Raw genomic sequence first — 15053 nt, forward strand, 5'->3', positions numbered from 1 at the left:
CTAGGTAGGTGTCCTGCCTGGTGGGAATCACACTGTCGTGGTTGTATTTACGAAGGTGTCCTTGTGTGACGCGATTAGTGCGGAGAAATAGAAATAGAACCCCCGCTTTGCCTTCCCTCGCTTGCTACAGGCACCCACAGGAGGCGAGTCGACTTCAGAAATAACTGGCGCAGGTTTCCGACAAGAGGGCACAACAGCAGCAAAGTAGAAGTCGTTGACTTTTAGCTACCAGGTTGTCTTCATTGAGAAGGAAAGCCAAAACCTGGGCAAGCAGCAGAGGGCCCAGATCAAGCCCGCCAACCCTGCACAAACTCATGGAGTCTGTCAATGACCACCCCAAATACAGCATTGACGCTGTCCGCCAAAACCTGGTCCAGTGCCCTCACTGCCTCTTCTTCACTGACATCAAGATTGAACCTTTCCCTCACTTTGCCCACAGCGCCTCCTATGCCGCCCATCTGTTCTTCCATCAGCCTAATATCCGTGACAGAGCTCTGGACCATCAAACTGAACAGGTTCAGCACCAAGGAGCTGGACTTGCGCAGGGCCGTGTAGGCCGTGAAGCAGAATTGTTTGAATTGAGCATATTGCGGCGACGTGGTGCCTCCCAACCCTTCCACCATTTCTTTGCACAACTTAATGAGGGGTGCAAACGGCTTCGGATCTCTCCCAAGGATGAAACCGAAGTCGATGTGGAAGAAATGCCCCGACGGTTGAAGCAACAGGTTGTCGAGATGGCGGTCGCCGACGCCCAGAATGTATGTGATCACACAGTATCCGGCACATGATCTGATGTACGTATCCATGGTCTCCTTACGGACACCAAGAGGTCCAGATGCGTCGGGGTTGTTGGCGCGCAGATAGGCCAACACCGACCCCTTGTACTTTGCCGAGATCACCGAAAGCGCCGTTGATGGTATGAACTGGACAGCACCAGCCGATGGCGACGTGGCGAGAATGCGGTAGGGTGTCAATTTCAGGTCAAGATTCTCCTTGAGCAGGAGGTTGTTCATGAGGGTAATAATCTGGATGACGAGCTGGTCTTGCCGCAAATCATCGCCCGTCTTGAAAATAATGGGATATTTGCCGTGTGTCTGCGTTCTCTGTGTGGATGCACTCGAATCTTCGGTGGCGTTGGCGACTTTGAAGTTGAGGTATAATGGTGACAATGATGATTTGAAGACATTGGCTTCTTCGGGGTAAATTCCACATACCTGGACTTCGGGGTCAAGCGCCAGCGGGATAGGTGGCTCGATTTTGACAAGTTCGTTCTTGGGATCAGCCAGAGTCTTCTTAAGCAACTCGATCTTTTGTAGGCGATTGGTCCTGCTGAAACGAATTTCCTTGCTGATACTCGAGAGGATCGTGATCAATTCGCCTTGTCGCAACAAGGTCTTGCGCAGACTTGGATCACGTTTTTCTAACTCCACCATGAAGTAGTACTCTACTCTCGCAAAGACAGCTCGATTTGTAGCGCTGGTCTCGCTGCCCTGGTCGACACATTCGACCATGAGAAACCAATGCAAGTAGTTCCCGAGCATAAAATTGTTTGCAGCACGATCAATGAGAAATTTGGCCAATGACGAAGTTGGAAGGCCTTCTTCGGTACTCTCATACTTTTCAAATTTCAGCGCTTGGACGAGTTGAAGAAGATATAATTGCAACTCGGCGTCCCCAGCTTGTCGAAGTCGGTCAACGGCATAGGCTCGGACGACTGGGTTATCATAGGTCGGACCCAGTAATTCGAGTGCTGCATCAACATCGATCTTGGCCCACCTAGGGATCAATTCGACAAGTTGGCGCACCTCGTTTGGATTGGTGAAATCAGTCGCTTTGACGACCTTGGTAAGAGCTCGTTTATCACGACTCAAGTGCCGTCGGAATGTCCAGATGACATCTTTATCTTGCGCACTCAGCTCCTGCGTCGGGCCATACGACAGAATCTCGTTGAGTTCGTCCCTCATTTTGGCGTTCGGCTTTTGATCACTATCGGAAAATGCATTCCTGTCGCTTCGAACCAGTCGACGGTGTTTGCTCTCACAGGGATTTTCCCGTTGGAACTGCTCGGGGTCGAAGATTTGGACTACCGGGTAATCCTCGTCATCAACAACGGATGTGCCTGGAGCGATACCTGGACCATATCGGACCTCTGGCGGCGGTTTTGCCCCGACTGCGGAAGCCGAAGGAGTACTTTGAAACTCTTTCATCATTTTCGATGGCTCATATCCATAATCTTCAAAAATGACGGGGAAGTCCCAGCGAGGGAAGTCAACATAAAGAGTGAAACGTTCTTCATCATCCGTATCGTCATCAGAGTCGTCGTCGGCGTCTGGATCAAGTTGTGCGAGTCCGTTCGCAGTGTCATTGATTCCCTTGGATATCAACTGGGCCGACTTGCGCTTCGAGGGGTTTTTGACTGAGGAACGTTTTTGTGCAGCTTCCTCAACTTCGCGGGCTTTCTTCCCAACGTTCTGAAAGACCAGTTGATCCAGCCAGTCGTTCTGAGGAATCTCGTTCATTTCATGTTTCTTGAAGAGTTGCTCGAGCCTTTCGAGCTCGTCCTCTTCCGGAATAGGGGGAGGCGGCTGCTCATTTGGCTTTCGACGTTTTGGACGGGGAATGTGGGGAGTCCTAGATGGCGACCGACCATCGGCGGCTCTCCGGCGATAGACTTTACATTTCTGGCGACCTTTCCTCAAGGCACCATCTCCGTCAAACAACGGAACGGTGGTGCCGCCAAATGGCACAGCGTGGTCAATGCTACCATTCTCGGGACAGGGCGAAATGTCCCATACGGTGATGGCGATCTGTGAGGAGATGGGGCAGTCCTTGACTAGAACGGGTAACTCTAGCCATTTATTCCAGGTTCTGTTGTTCTTGAAGAACGTATGTGGCGTTTGCATAGAGACACCTAGTGGCTTTGATTCGGCCCATAGCTGAGCAGTCACGTACAGTTCTGAATTCGGGTTCTGGACGGATCCAACGTGGCGTATTTCTGGGTGTTTCAGCAGTATAGTATACGGGAAAGAATGTTGTTTGCCCTCCAACGTGTTGCTACATAAAGTCAGCGTAAAGGACATTGTCTTAGCCTGGCCTCTGACGGCAACGAGCGGGGCGAATGCAAAAAGAGCGATCGAGGTAGCCAAATACTCACATTTTGACACAGACGGGGAAGTCTATCTGGCGCGAGGTTGCGAAGGTATATGTGTCCATGATGGAAGGTCAGAGAAGCCACTGCCCATGATATTGGAAAGCTAGAAGCCGATCAGGCAGCAAGTCACCCTCGACGGATGTACAGTCGATGGACAGCAATATCAAACCAGAGTGTGAAGCCTGGTGAGCGATGAACAAGGCGGGCGACCAACGGGAAGGCTGAAGCGCTAACCATGATTGGATTAGTTTAATTGGCCAGACGCGTTGAGGGCCAAATCGCCGCGTCTCGTTGAGCCTCGCCGCCTCTTCATGTCCGACCTATCATTCTTCCACTGCCTCGTCTCATCTCCCCTCTATCATTGGCAGGCCAGCAGTTGAGGGCAGTGTACCGAGTACCTTCTTCCGTAAAGCTGTTCAGGAGAAGCGCCTTTGACAACACCTCCTCTCGAAATCTAGGCAAGCCACCTACTGCACCTGACTCTTAGCGACTTGCACCACATGAGCATTCTTCTGCGTGCTTCTGCGCAAATGTGTTAATCATGGCCCGTTTGAACACCCAGACTGTCTCGTCTGATACCGAGACTGAGAGACTCATAAGCTCCCCATCCGGTCGTACGGCTGCCTCGCCTGCACCGCCTTCCGCTCTCGGCGCCTACGGCTCCGATAAAGAGAACGAGCATCATACTCTGGGCAGTAACAGGAAGAGAAAGAGTGCTGCGGCGAACATGTCAGATAAGGCTCCCGTGGATACGCGAAAACGGAGGAGGACAGAAGCAGAAGAATCACAGACTCCGTCGGGCCAACAATACTATGACCCTGACCAGAAGCCTGAAGAACGACGCCAAGTCCGCAAATTTCTGCGTGGCCTCCATGCAAAGCTCCACGACCTTAGGGCCGAGTATCTTCGGCCTGACTCAAAAGGCATCGAGGAGACTCTCAGAGAAGCAGACGAAAACTTCAAGAATGTCAAGCAACCTTCAGAAGCCACCATTGATTCGCGATTTCTCGTCGAAACTGCAGACCTGTCTTGGAGAAAGATCAACAATCTGACGCTGGGGGATGGGACGATCGGTATTGACGTCGACGATTTCGTCACGAAATGCATCATGTTCATGAAACAGGGGAACGCATCGGAGGCGGCATATCGTGATGCCCCGCCCAGCACTCAAACTCAAGCTCATCGGCGAAGACGGCGTCAGGATGCGGATGAAGAGGATGAAGGCGATACCATGAACTGGGAGTACTTGGGGAAGAACGCTTGTTTCCTGTACAACTCGCGACCTTGCTTGACCGGCTTCTTGCTTGGCCCACTATCAGTCCAAAAGAAGGTTCGGCAGCAAACCCAACGCAAAGCGCGCGAAGCTCGCACTGAACCCACACAAGCGGTGCGTCCAGTTCAGTTGGGCGACGAAGACCTGCAGAAGCAGGAATCGGCCAACCTCACCGAGATCTGTACCGAGATCGCACGACTCTTGCAAACGGCTATGATTACGGGAATAAAGAATGCGGAAAGAGAAGTCGAAGAAGCAGACCAGGACCTTTCAGAGGAGCAAACGCGAGAGATCCTGCGGAAAAGCGTAATAGCCGACAACGGGTGCGTGCCGCTGTTCAACTTCTGCGTCAACCCGAAATCATTTGGGCAGACCGTCGAGAATATGTTTTATGTGAGCTTTTTGATCAAGGAAGGAAAAGTTGCACTGGACTTTGACAGTCATGGGTTACCGACGCTAGGTCTCGAACGGCCCAAGAGTATGGAGGAGAGGCAGGAAACACAGCGTAACCAAGCAATCTTCACTCTCGACTTTGACATTTGGGAAGACATCGTTCAGACTTTCGGCATCCAGAAGAGTATCATCCCTCATCGACGAGAGGAGAAGTATGACGATGGAATACTCGACTATGCGCACAGGGAGGATGATGCTGACCGCAGAGAGGAAGAACAGGAAGACTCCGATGCCTATTCCTGAGAAAGAGAGTGGTTGGGCGGTTGTTGGGCGCTGGTTTTATGATGTGATGTTTGTCTTTGTACGGCGAAGCGGCCATCTTGTCTTGTTCTCATGCGTTGGACTCAGTCTTTGTGTTGCCTTCTGCTTTTCTACTGAACAAGTCATGAGATGAATGAAAAGATTCAACACAGGAACGAGCCGAGCTTCCAGTCTGACCGAAGCCGTGACTGCTCCAAGACCCTACTCGCTTGCAGGGCAAGGATCCTACCTCCCTCGCCTCGACAGGTATATCCTGTACCATGTCGTCTCACAGGCAAATTTGGAGAAACGGGTCTGGACGTTGCATTAGACGGAGCCATACATCGTCACTCATAGGCTCTTTTCTCCGCCTGGCGTTCCCCGCGCCGCCCGCAATTTTCTCTGGGCCACCCACAACCCATTCCACGAATGATCTACGCATCACATCCTTGGTGATCCCTCGTCTCATATGCCGACTTGCATGGGACCCTGTTCTCAGGGCATCAGGTTCCTCGACATGGAGTGATGCAAAGAGGAACGACGCCGGGCATGACGGCCTCATTGCCGATCGGATTTTGTCCGTTTGGGTTGATCTCCCTCAATTGTCACGCAGGGGGGGATCACGGCCCCAATGGCCCATATGATATAAGGTGAAGGTACGACCTGCGGAGGAATCAGGATTCGTCTCCTTCTCACTCTGTTGGGAGAGGATCCTAAAGTCAGGTAGGTGACCCAGCTCAGAAACTCGTACTCTTTCGCGCGACAAAGATGGAGAAATCACCACCCGCAGAGCATCACGAGGGTACATTACCAGAGGAGGTAAGCAGTTTCACGCTTGGTGGTCCCTCACAGACACACGCCGCCACAGGGTCTTTGCTAAGGACGTCCAAATTTGTTTTACACAGAAAACCGTCATCGAATCCCCATCGAGTGACGAAGGTGTCTCCTATGGCGGTGCCGCCGCCGTCGACCACATCGAGTATGAAAAACGCAACCGGCGCCTGAACCGGCGGCTCGACGTACGCATCCTCCCGCTCTGCTGCTGGATCTACCTGCTCAACTTCCTCGACCGGGGCAACATTGGCAACTCCAAAGTGCTCAACTCGGAGACGGGCGACGACCTGCTGCAGCAGACGCACATGACCGCCAACGGCTACGCCGTCACCGTCTCGCTCTTCTCCCTCGCGTACACCATCTTCGAGGTGCCCAGCAACTATGTCATGAAGCACTGGGTCCGCCCGTCGCTGTGGCTGGGGTTCCTATTGTTCGCGTGGGGCGCCTTGACGATCGGGTTTGCCGGCGTGCACAACTATGCCACGGTCGTGGTGTTGAGGTTTTTGATTGGTGCTTTTGAAGCTGGTTTCTTCCCAGGTATGTCACCAAAGCTCTGTTTTCCCTCCCCCTTCTCCCACGAGATTCTATGGAACAAAGCATGGCTCGATCCCTCCCTGTTCTGGTATGATTGGTAGCACAGAGGAAGCGTGAAAAAAAAAAGGGAAATAGTGATGGACATGTGCCAGAAGTTGATTCGGCTTGCACTTTGGGAATAGAGAACAATGACTTATTTTTCTTAGGCATCGTCTACTTCATCACGATCTGGTACCGGTTCAACGAGCGCGCCGTCCGCATCGCCTGCGTCGTCGCCTTCTGCAACCTGGCGGGCGCCTTTGGCGGCGCCATCGCCTACGGCGTGGGCCACATCAACGGCACCGCCGGCCTCCAGGGGTTCCGGTGGCTCTTCATCATCGAGGGCATCATCACGCTGGTCTCGGCGTCGTTTCTCTTCCTGCTCCCGGACTATCCCGCGCGGGCCAAGTTCCTGAACGAGTCCGACAGGCGGTTCGCCGAGGATCGGTTGAAGGAACGAGGCGGCGGCTATCTCAGGAGCCATGCCTCGAGGAGGGAGGTTCTCGAGACGTTTTTCAGTCCGAGGATGTTGGCGCATTATATCGCATACGTGAGTTTTTTTTCCACTCGCCACTGGTTCCCACACACACCAGCCTTCCCCCCCTGTTTTTGCTACCATTCATACCTACATCCCTTGTGCCTGCCCTTTTCTTGGGCTCTGAGGAGATTGAGTCGTTCCCGAGGGAGGGAAAACAAACATAATATACACCTCAGAACAAAAGCTGAAAGCTGACCCACTGATTGCCTGGTAAGATTGCCGACGTTGTCCCGCAAGGATCATTCACCTTCTTCACCCCAACAATCGTGACCGGGTTGGGATACAAGTCGATCCACGCACAGCTCCTGACCGTGCCGCCGTGGTGCGTGGGCTTCGTCGTGGCCATCACCCTGTCGTACTCGGCGGACCACTTCAACGCACGCGGGTGGCACATCACATTGGCCTCGCTGGTCGGGGCCGTGGGCTGGCTCGCCGCGGGCCTGCTGCCGCACGACGCCTACACGGCGCGGTACGGGTGTCTGTGTCTGGCCGCGTGCGGGGCGTTTCCCGTCGCTCCCTCGATGGCCAACTGGGTCGCCTGCAACACGCCCTCCTTGCTGACCATCCCCTTCGCCATCGCCCTCAACAACAGCTCCGCGGGCATAGGCCAGATCATCGCCCAGTGGATCTGGAAGGCCGACGAGGCGGACAGAGGGTACCCCACGGGCAATTTCACCTGCGCGGCCTGCGGATTCTTCGTCGCCGCCATCACTGCCGGCCTGAGGCTGTGGTATGGTCGCATGAACAGGAACGGGGTCAGGGATGCTAGTGGGGCAGAGAGGGTCTGGGCTCTATGAGAACGGAACCCAAGGTGTTTGACATCCATGTCGGTAATAAGACAAAGAAAACGAGTTACGGCAAGGCACAAGGAGAGGAATGAATGGATGGAATCTGGCTTGTCTGAAGTTTATACCCTCCTGACCACCGCCTTGTCAGAGTCTATACATCTCGGTATATGTGTTGGTGTCAGATGCGACATTCTTCGTTTCTAGAATCGCAAAGAGGCGATGCAGCGTGCTGGCGAATTAGTGACGTATAAAGCCGAGCCTGCTCTATGCAATTCTTTTCTCCATTCAAACCACCTACAGTACTTCAAGGACTGGAGGAAGGGCCGCCGGGACCGTTTCCTCTCTTATCTCATTGTCACCAGTTCCTCTGCGCTGGTCTGGTATTTGTAAGTAGGCTGGACTGCAAAAAGAGGGAGAGAAATATAGCAGGGAAGACATACCGGATGAATGGCAACACAGCTATCAAAGTCTTTCTTCGTCGCCCCCATTTTGACAGCAACACTAGAAATTTGCATCGTTAGCCGCAGTCTCACAGACCAGTCGAGGCCGTATGTTTTCAATATTCCTTCCGAACAAGCCGCAGAGGGGGGAAAATGGGGATTGGTAGTAGGCGCTCACCCAAAGCCTTGCATCATCTCGTCGACTCCTCGCCCCAGAATATGCAGTCCCACGATTTCCTCGCGCGGGCCGTGGCACACGATCTTGAACTCTGTGGGTTCTTTCTTTCTCTCTTCCGGCGGGAATCTGGTAAATACATTAGTACAGAGTTTTTTGACATCTGTCCAAAGCGTGTGCATCCCAGGATATCACTTACACGTCATAGAACATCGCTGGGAACTTCGTGTGATACACCTTGACATTCTCCTTGCCATACTTCTCGATCGCTTGAGGTTCGGTGAGTCCGGTGGCGCCAACCTCAGGGTGGGAGAAAACCACGGAGGGAATACGATCGTAATCGAGATACGACTCTTTGAGTTCGGGGGGGCCAAAGAGGCGATTTCCTAGCTGGCGACCAGCGGCAATGGCGACGGGTGTGAGTTCAGCCTGGCTCCACTGTTAGAAGAAGATCGATCCCGGTACTTTGGGGCTTCATATACCTGGCCTGTAACATCCCCTAGAGCATAAACACCCTCAACGGATGTGTTCTGATACTTATCCACCACAATGTGGCCCTTCTCGTTCGTCTTCACCGGGATATTCTCCAGTCCCAATCCTCTTGTTTCTGGACCTCGGCCAATTGCCCATAATAGTTCGTTTGTTTCCATCTCAGAGCCATCGTTCATTATTAACTTGAGCTTCTTCTCTCGGGGGTCGGAGCCGTCTTCACTACCAGGGTTCAATTGTATAACTTCCTTGATACCGGGATGGTTTCGATGCACGTGGACGCCAATCTCCTCGTAATGTTTGGTCATAGTCTCTTGAACCATTGGATCGAATTTCCTCAAGAAGGTGTTGCCACGGATGAACATGTGCGTCTCAACGCCGATAGCGTTCATCACGCCTGCAAGCTCGACCGAGATGTATCCTGCGCCGACGAAAACCATCTTCTTTGGGAGATGTTTGATCAGGAAGAACTCGTCGGACGTAATGCCATAATCTGAACCCTTGATGCCTTCGGGCTTCGTTGGCCATGACCCAGTGGCAATGCAAATATGCGGTGCCGTAACTCTGAATGCTTCGCCTCCATCTTTGGGTTTAACTTCCATCTCATGCTCGCTGACAAATGTTGCTTGGCCCTTTATCAGATCAATGCCTTCTTTGGACCAGTTAGTCTCATAGGCGCCGTTGAGGACTTTAATTCTGGCGTCACGCTTCTCGACGAAAGTCTTGAAATCAAAGGAGTTGCCGTCGCCAAATTTGTAGCCGTAGTGCTTGCCTGCTGCTATGGCTTCACTGATGGACGCGAAGTTCCAGGTGATTTTCTTAGGTACGCAGCTGGGACGCCGAATCAGTACATGTGCCTCATGTCATTTGTAGAACGCCTTCTTTACCCAACATTTACGCAGCAGCCTCCCGAGACACCTGCATCGATGATACATGTCTTTGCACCGTACCATCCGCTGGCTCTTCTGGCAGCACCACTTCCACCCGATCCACCTCCGATGACTATGTAGTCATATTGCTTCGTGACGGGAGCCATACTCGAGGAAGAGGAGGAGAATTGTTTGGTGAGACCTGCAAGTCTAGATACAGAAGTAGGGAACGAAGCGGGGTCCGGCCGCGACGGTGCGATGTGCAGGGTCCTTCCAGACGCCAGAGTCGAGGTTCGGGTGAGTGTAGCAGAGAGCCTGGAGAGTCGACCGGTCCCAATTGACATGTCACGGAGTGGAGAGGAAGGAGAACGGCGGAGGAAGGCTCAATAGCTTTTATCGCAACCTAGAATAAACGTCTTCTCAATAGTCAGTCGGGGCTAGGATCTTGATCGCCAATGTTTCTATGGTGGGCTGCTAGCGAGCTAGGTGCCTGCCTGCTGGACAAACTGCGTTGGCTGATGATGTGATCCATGCCGCAGCAGAAAGATTCCCTCAAACCCCACATCGACGTTCCGCCAATGACTTTCTACAGACGCCCGCAAGGTCCCGATTGCTTATCAAATTGTACAGCAACGGCTGACCAGGGTCTTCGCTGTTTTTGGCAAGATAGCTAGCCAAAACGATAACTAAGCGTGCTGAGTTGGCTGCAGATGGCTGCAATTCGTGCCCTTTGGCTCAAGAAAGGCGACTGGCTCTGCCATTCTGGACGCTGTGCCTGTCCAGAAGAGGTAGGTTAATATAACTCAAAGGGAGAGGTCAAAAGCCAAGAATTCTACCGAATGCAAAGGACGTCATGGAAGAAATTCAGATCCGAAGCTACGTGAGCATATTCAAATCTACAGCTTCGGCTTGCCTCTTGGGTCAGGCCCCTTTTGCCCAATATCGATCTGTTCCCACCAAGGATACGCAGCTGGAGCGTCCTGAGGCATTGTTCCGGCAAACTTGACTGGTCTCTTCTCCAAGAAGCTCTCAACACCTTCAAGGTTGTCCTTGCTGCCAAACAAGCCGTGGATAATCTTGGAATCAAGAAGGTGGGCGCCCTCTGCACTGTCCGCTCCTCGGTACATAAGCTCTCTCATGAGCTTTGTCGAGACGGTGGATGTGTTCTTTGCAACTTCATCTGCGAGCTCGAGTGCTCGAGCCACGGTTGCCTCTGGTGTTGGACATAGTTCGGAGAAAAGAGTGCCAAACAGTGGACTCTCCGCAGGATACACGGAACCAGTCGTGGTCAAATGCAGTGCTCTGGAGTGACCAATCAATCGCGGGAGGAAGAAGGAGGAGCATGCCTCCATGATGAGCCCTCGTCTGCTAAACACAAAGCCGATCTTGGCTTTCGCATATGCAATTCGGATGGTTGCTGGTAGGCACATAGTGATGCCCACACCAACAGCGGCACCTTGGATGGCAGCGATGGTTGGCTTGGAACAGTGGTGAATTGCCAGAGAAGTTCTCCCTCCGCTGCGTGAAGAGGTCAGCATCGGCTTTGTATTATCAGTGGTCTTCCTTACCCATCTCTGTGGTCCACATCACGTTCAGTCTTGGGGTTCTTGACCTGGCCACTCTCATCTTTTGCTCCAATGAACCCAATCTCCAGGTCAGCTCCTGCGCAGAAGCTCCGCCCTGCGCCAGTCAAGACTACAACCTTGACCCGTGGATCAATGTCAATGAGTTCATAAACTCGTTCCATATCCTCCCGCATCTGGTCTGTGAAGGCATTTTGTCTCTGCGGTCTGTTTAATGTTATGATAAGCACCGGCGTGGGAGTTGGCGAGGATTCGGGGACGTGAGAGACTTTGATCTGCTTGAGAGGGAGAGTAGCGTAGGAATCGGGGATTTGCAGAGGTGGATGAGCTCTCGGAGGCATTTTGGATGGAACGAACACGCGTGTAGGGTAGCCAACGAAAGACTGTTAGAGGAATGCACAGAGATGTCGGGTCAGGGTTGGTATTCCTCCCAGGGCCTTTGCGCATGTTGAGTATTTAGTTTGGGTTCAATATCCTCGGCTCAAGCTCTCAGCTCACACCGCGGCTCCTAGGTTGATGGACTTGGAGAGCTGATGCGCGGGGTTAACCGGCGGCATCAAGTTGCCCGTTCACTGTCGAAAGGCTGCATCCTGGGTGAAGCCGAAATCCACACTGCATCCCAGTCAGTCCCTTGGAAATTGCACGATCCTTTGTGCGTGGGCTGCCCTCCGGCAGATGTTGGTCTGATGAGCTTGCTTGCCATCTTCGACAAGGGCACGCGACTCAGCCAGCAAAGAACGCAGCTTGTAGATTCGTAGAGAGTAACCAGCTCGCCGGGTTCCTGTGGCATTGTACAGTTACTCGACGAGGTAGGCTGAAAACGGTTCCCTTTGTGAGAGCACATCGATCAACCTGAAGGTTTGCTGAAGGGTTTGACGCAGGCTAGCAGTCCACGAGCCGGGATGTCACGTTGTGCCGGCGGATTTTGAAACTTTGGTAGGACCGTAGGACTAGCTCTAAGAATTGAACTGCTCTGCTTGTTCCCAGCTGCGGCAAGGATATGTGGTCTTCGTGGCCATGGAAGAGCTTCAAAGATGCCTCGGGTGGTTGCAGCCACACTGTCTCGGATGGCTGCCTGCGCCCAGTCTCCCTTCATACCTGTGCTATCAACATCACGTCAACGCGTTCATTCAAATGAGAGCCATAAATCACTCTTCAGACCTAAGTCACTCTCAGTCTATCTACTCAATGTACATCTAATTACCAACTGTGCCGTGGGAAACACCCAAATTGGCACCTCTTTTGAGCTGTTTGTTACAACGTTCATTGCGCACCAGCCAACTTGTCGATTTATCCTGTACGACGTCAAGGGATAAACTTCAAACCCCAGTCTGTTTAGGTTGTCGAGACTCTCTCTTCTCCAAAGCTTTGCTCGAGGCAAACAGACATTGATGAAAAGGATGGAAGAGCCAAAAAATACGCGGATAAGAGCCCCGAAGGACACTTAATGGCGACATCCACCGCGATGTGCAATGCAGGGACACCGCCATAGCAAACCCACTTCTTGAGCTAGGTTGCTCCCACAAGGTCTATATCATGTTAGCCATTTGTATTGTCATTGTTAGGGGGTGGTTTGGGGAGAACGCACAAGTATGACTTTTTTCAAGGGGGACTGGGGGAAGCAAGATATTTATAACAAAATTCTCGCCAAGCCTGTGGCCTTCCGGGATCAGCTGTGCACTGTAGAACTGATCACAACTGCGGCTAAAGTGCACTAACAACACGTTCCTTTGCTAGCGCCTATACCTATTCCGCTCTATTGACATTCATCACTCCGTTTCCTTTCCAACACTCCCTCTCATGCGATGCTCTCTTGAACATATATTGTCGCATGAAAGGTTCCGACAACGGCGGACAGAGGCGCCGCTCGGATGTCTTCACCTACAGTTCCCATGCGGGCGCACACCCCGGTGGAATATAGTCCTTCTCCATGCGTATCTAGTAGCGCGTTCCTCCTGAATGCCAATCTCCGATGTGGACACTGCAACATGCCAGCAAGTCCAATCACAGGGGATTGTTTAGTGGTAGGAGTAGAGCACATCGAATCTGCGTCACCAGACACTCGAGAGACGTCCTTCTGGTAAGCAGTTGAGAAGATCGAGGTATGGATGACGACGATTAGAGCAACAACTACAAACCATTCGGACGAAGACAGCATTTCCACCGATGTGATGGTCCGTCAGAATCTAAGACGAAGACAGAACATTTTGTGCATGGGATCTCTCATCGTTTCAAGCCATCGTCCCGCGAACTAGCTTTCAGATCGATCAGGCAAGGAAAATGCCCAAGGCAATGTTGCCCTGTTCTCCAACGCTCTGCATAAACCAAACGCATTGATAGAAAGCAAACCCAATTTTGGGGAAGGAACTTCTAGGTATTTGGCGTAAGTTTCCAATTGATTCAAATGCACCAGCACAGCAAGGTGCAGATATAAAGGTGAGCACAGCGATTCTCTTTCAACTGCAGCAAGGCATCAACCTTGCCTTCACATCAACTGACTGAGAGCCGGGCTACCAATGAATGGCTCCTACGTTATACGGACGGAGATTCTCTAAGTCAATCTGGTCTGTAGTGTCCCGTATTGGATTGGATATATTTCACCATTCCACTAATTCCAGGTTTCAGGGAACGAACTTACTTTCGGAACGATCATCAACAACTTTTCGCTCCACATAGTTAATACCTTTGCGAACCTGGCGTCTGTGAATGCACTCGCTAGCTGTACTGAATTGGGAATTTACAAGACCACGTAGAGACGGGAAGAAACAAACAATGTCGAATAGATGTGTTTTTGATTCATCACTGGGAAGTTGGACCTTCTTGGAAGATATTTTGAGGCTCGGATGGGCAAGGGTGCAGTATTCTGGATACCAGCCTTTGGCTCGAGGGTTGAGCGAATGCGGGTCGAACACCATCCAGAGTGCGAGATCCCAATCAACAAACACTTCGTAACCAGTCCATTTTGAGATTCGTTGATCTTCAGCATCGCTGACATTGACAAAGAGGCGGCCAATACCAATGGCGTGGATTAGGCCTTGGTTTGTGGTTTGACTGGCGTCATCGAACGAGATCTGGAAGATGTTGTCATCGGGCTGCACAGCGTCCCTCTCAAAATTTAACATAGTATAATGACGATGTAATTGAGAGTCTGTGGAAGTACCGTCTGAGTCATTCTCCGTGAATAATGGAATGGGATCTGTGCACATGTGAAAAGGCAGTTGCCCAAGCCACGTCCGTGTTCTGGAGTCTGTGAACGATTCATGTTATCGGACGTTGTCAAAGAATTGTGTCACCACCTCTCGTTTCCTAAGTGTCGCATTGTCTTCGTAGGCGATTACTATATCGTAGTCGGCAAATTCATCTTCGTCGTCGGAGGGTATGCTCGAAGCGACCAGCTCAGAGATAATCCCGGATTCTATTGATGTGTGAATGTATTAGCAATGATAGCGTTCCAACGCAGAGGGGCCAGGGGACTACGGCGCAAAGAACAAGTGCTTACCGGTGCTGTCCATTTCCTTTGCCTCCTGCATGATTTGCTTGCGAATCTAGCTGACTTTCCTTCAAGATGTGTTTCACCTGGAGGAGAAGATTGAGTCAACCGGGTTCGACGGCGCTCCTTGGCAACCTGCTCTCAAGCTATGTGATGT

At 52.0% G+C, this 15053-nt stretch overlaps 7 protein-coding genes across 7 annotated transcripts; 2 read left to right on the forward strand and 5 right to left on the reverse strand.

Annotated features, from left to right (window-relative positions):
- Positions 1 to 287: 287 nt before the first annotated feature.
- Positions 288 to 3080, reverse strand: Z520_02025 (uncharacterized protein; the record flags this gene model as incomplete). Its single annotated transcript, XM_016772539.1, has 1 exon — positions 288 to 3080. The coding sequence occupies one exon, from the start codon at positions 3078 to 3080 to the stop codon at positions 288 to 290; it is 2793 nt and encodes a 930-aa protein (XP_016636009.1).
- Positions 3081 to 3692: 612 nt separating this feature from the next.
- Positions 3693 to 5120, forward strand: Z520_02026 (uncharacterized protein; the record flags this gene model as incomplete). The annotated part of the gene is made up of 1 exon (XM_016772540.1): positions 3693 to 5120. One exon carries the CDS (start codon positions 3693 to 3695, stop codon positions 5118 to 5120), a length of 1428 nt encoding a protein of 475 aa, XP_016636010.1.
- A 765-nt stretch (positions 5121 to 5885) lies between these two features.
- On the forward strand, positions 5886 to 7859 carry Z520_02027 (uncharacterized protein; the record flags this gene model as incomplete). Its single annotated transcript, XM_016772541.1, has 4 exons — positions 5886 to 5936; positions 6023 to 6488; positions 6692 to 7074; positions 7278 to 7859. 4 exons carry the CDS (start codon positions 5886 to 5888, stop codon positions 7857 to 7859), a joined length of 1482 nt encoding a protein of 493 aa, XP_016636011.1.
- A 335-nt stretch (positions 7860 to 8194) lies between these two features.
- Z520_02028 (uncharacterized protein) lies at positions 8195 to 9990 on the reverse strand (the record flags this gene model as incomplete). Its single annotated transcript, XM_016772542.1, has 6 exons — positions 8195 to 8227; positions 8291 to 8351; positions 8469 to 8594; positions 8665 to 8894; positions 8948 to 9785; positions 9842 to 9990. The coding sequence occupies 6 exons, from the start codon at positions 9988 to 9990 to the stop codon at positions 8195 to 8197; spliced, it is 1437 nt and encodes a 478-aa protein (XP_016636012.1).
- Positions 9991 to 10719: 729 nt separating this feature from the next.
- On the reverse strand, positions 10720 to 11747 carry Z520_02029 (uncharacterized protein; the record flags this gene model as incomplete). Its single annotated transcript, XM_016772543.1, has 2 exons — positions 10720 to 11341; positions 11392 to 11747. 2 exons carry the CDS (start codon positions 11745 to 11747, stop codon positions 10720 to 10722), a joined length of 978 nt encoding a protein of 325 aa, XP_016636013.1.
- A 2280-nt stretch (positions 11748 to 14027) lies between these two features.
- On the reverse strand, positions 14028 to 14528 carry Z520_02030 (uncharacterized protein; the record flags this gene model as incomplete). The annotated part of the gene is made up of 1 exon (XM_016772544.1): positions 14028 to 14528. One exon carries the CDS (start codon positions 14526 to 14528, stop codon positions 14028 to 14030), a length of 501 nt encoding a protein of 166 aa, XP_016636014.1.
- A 141-nt stretch (positions 14529 to 14669) lies between these two features.
- Positions 14670 to 14936, reverse strand: Z520_02031 (uncharacterized protein; the record flags this gene model as incomplete). The annotated part of the gene is made up of 2 exons (XM_016772545.1): positions 14670 to 14821; positions 14906 to 14936. The coding sequence occupies 2 exons, from the start codon at positions 14934 to 14936 to the stop codon at positions 14670 to 14672; spliced, it is 183 nt and encodes a 60-aa protein (XP_016636015.1).
- Positions 14937 to 15053: the final 117 nt, after the last annotated feature.

Source organism: Fonsecaea multimorphosa (genome assembly GCF_000836435.1).
Source record: "Fonsecaea multimorphosa CBS 102226 unplaced genomic scaffold supercont1.3, whole genome shotgun sequence".
Lineage (NCBI taxonomy): Eukaryota > Fungi > Ascomycota > Eurotiomycetes > Chaetothyriales > Herpotrichiellaceae > Fonsecaea > Fonsecaea multimorphosa.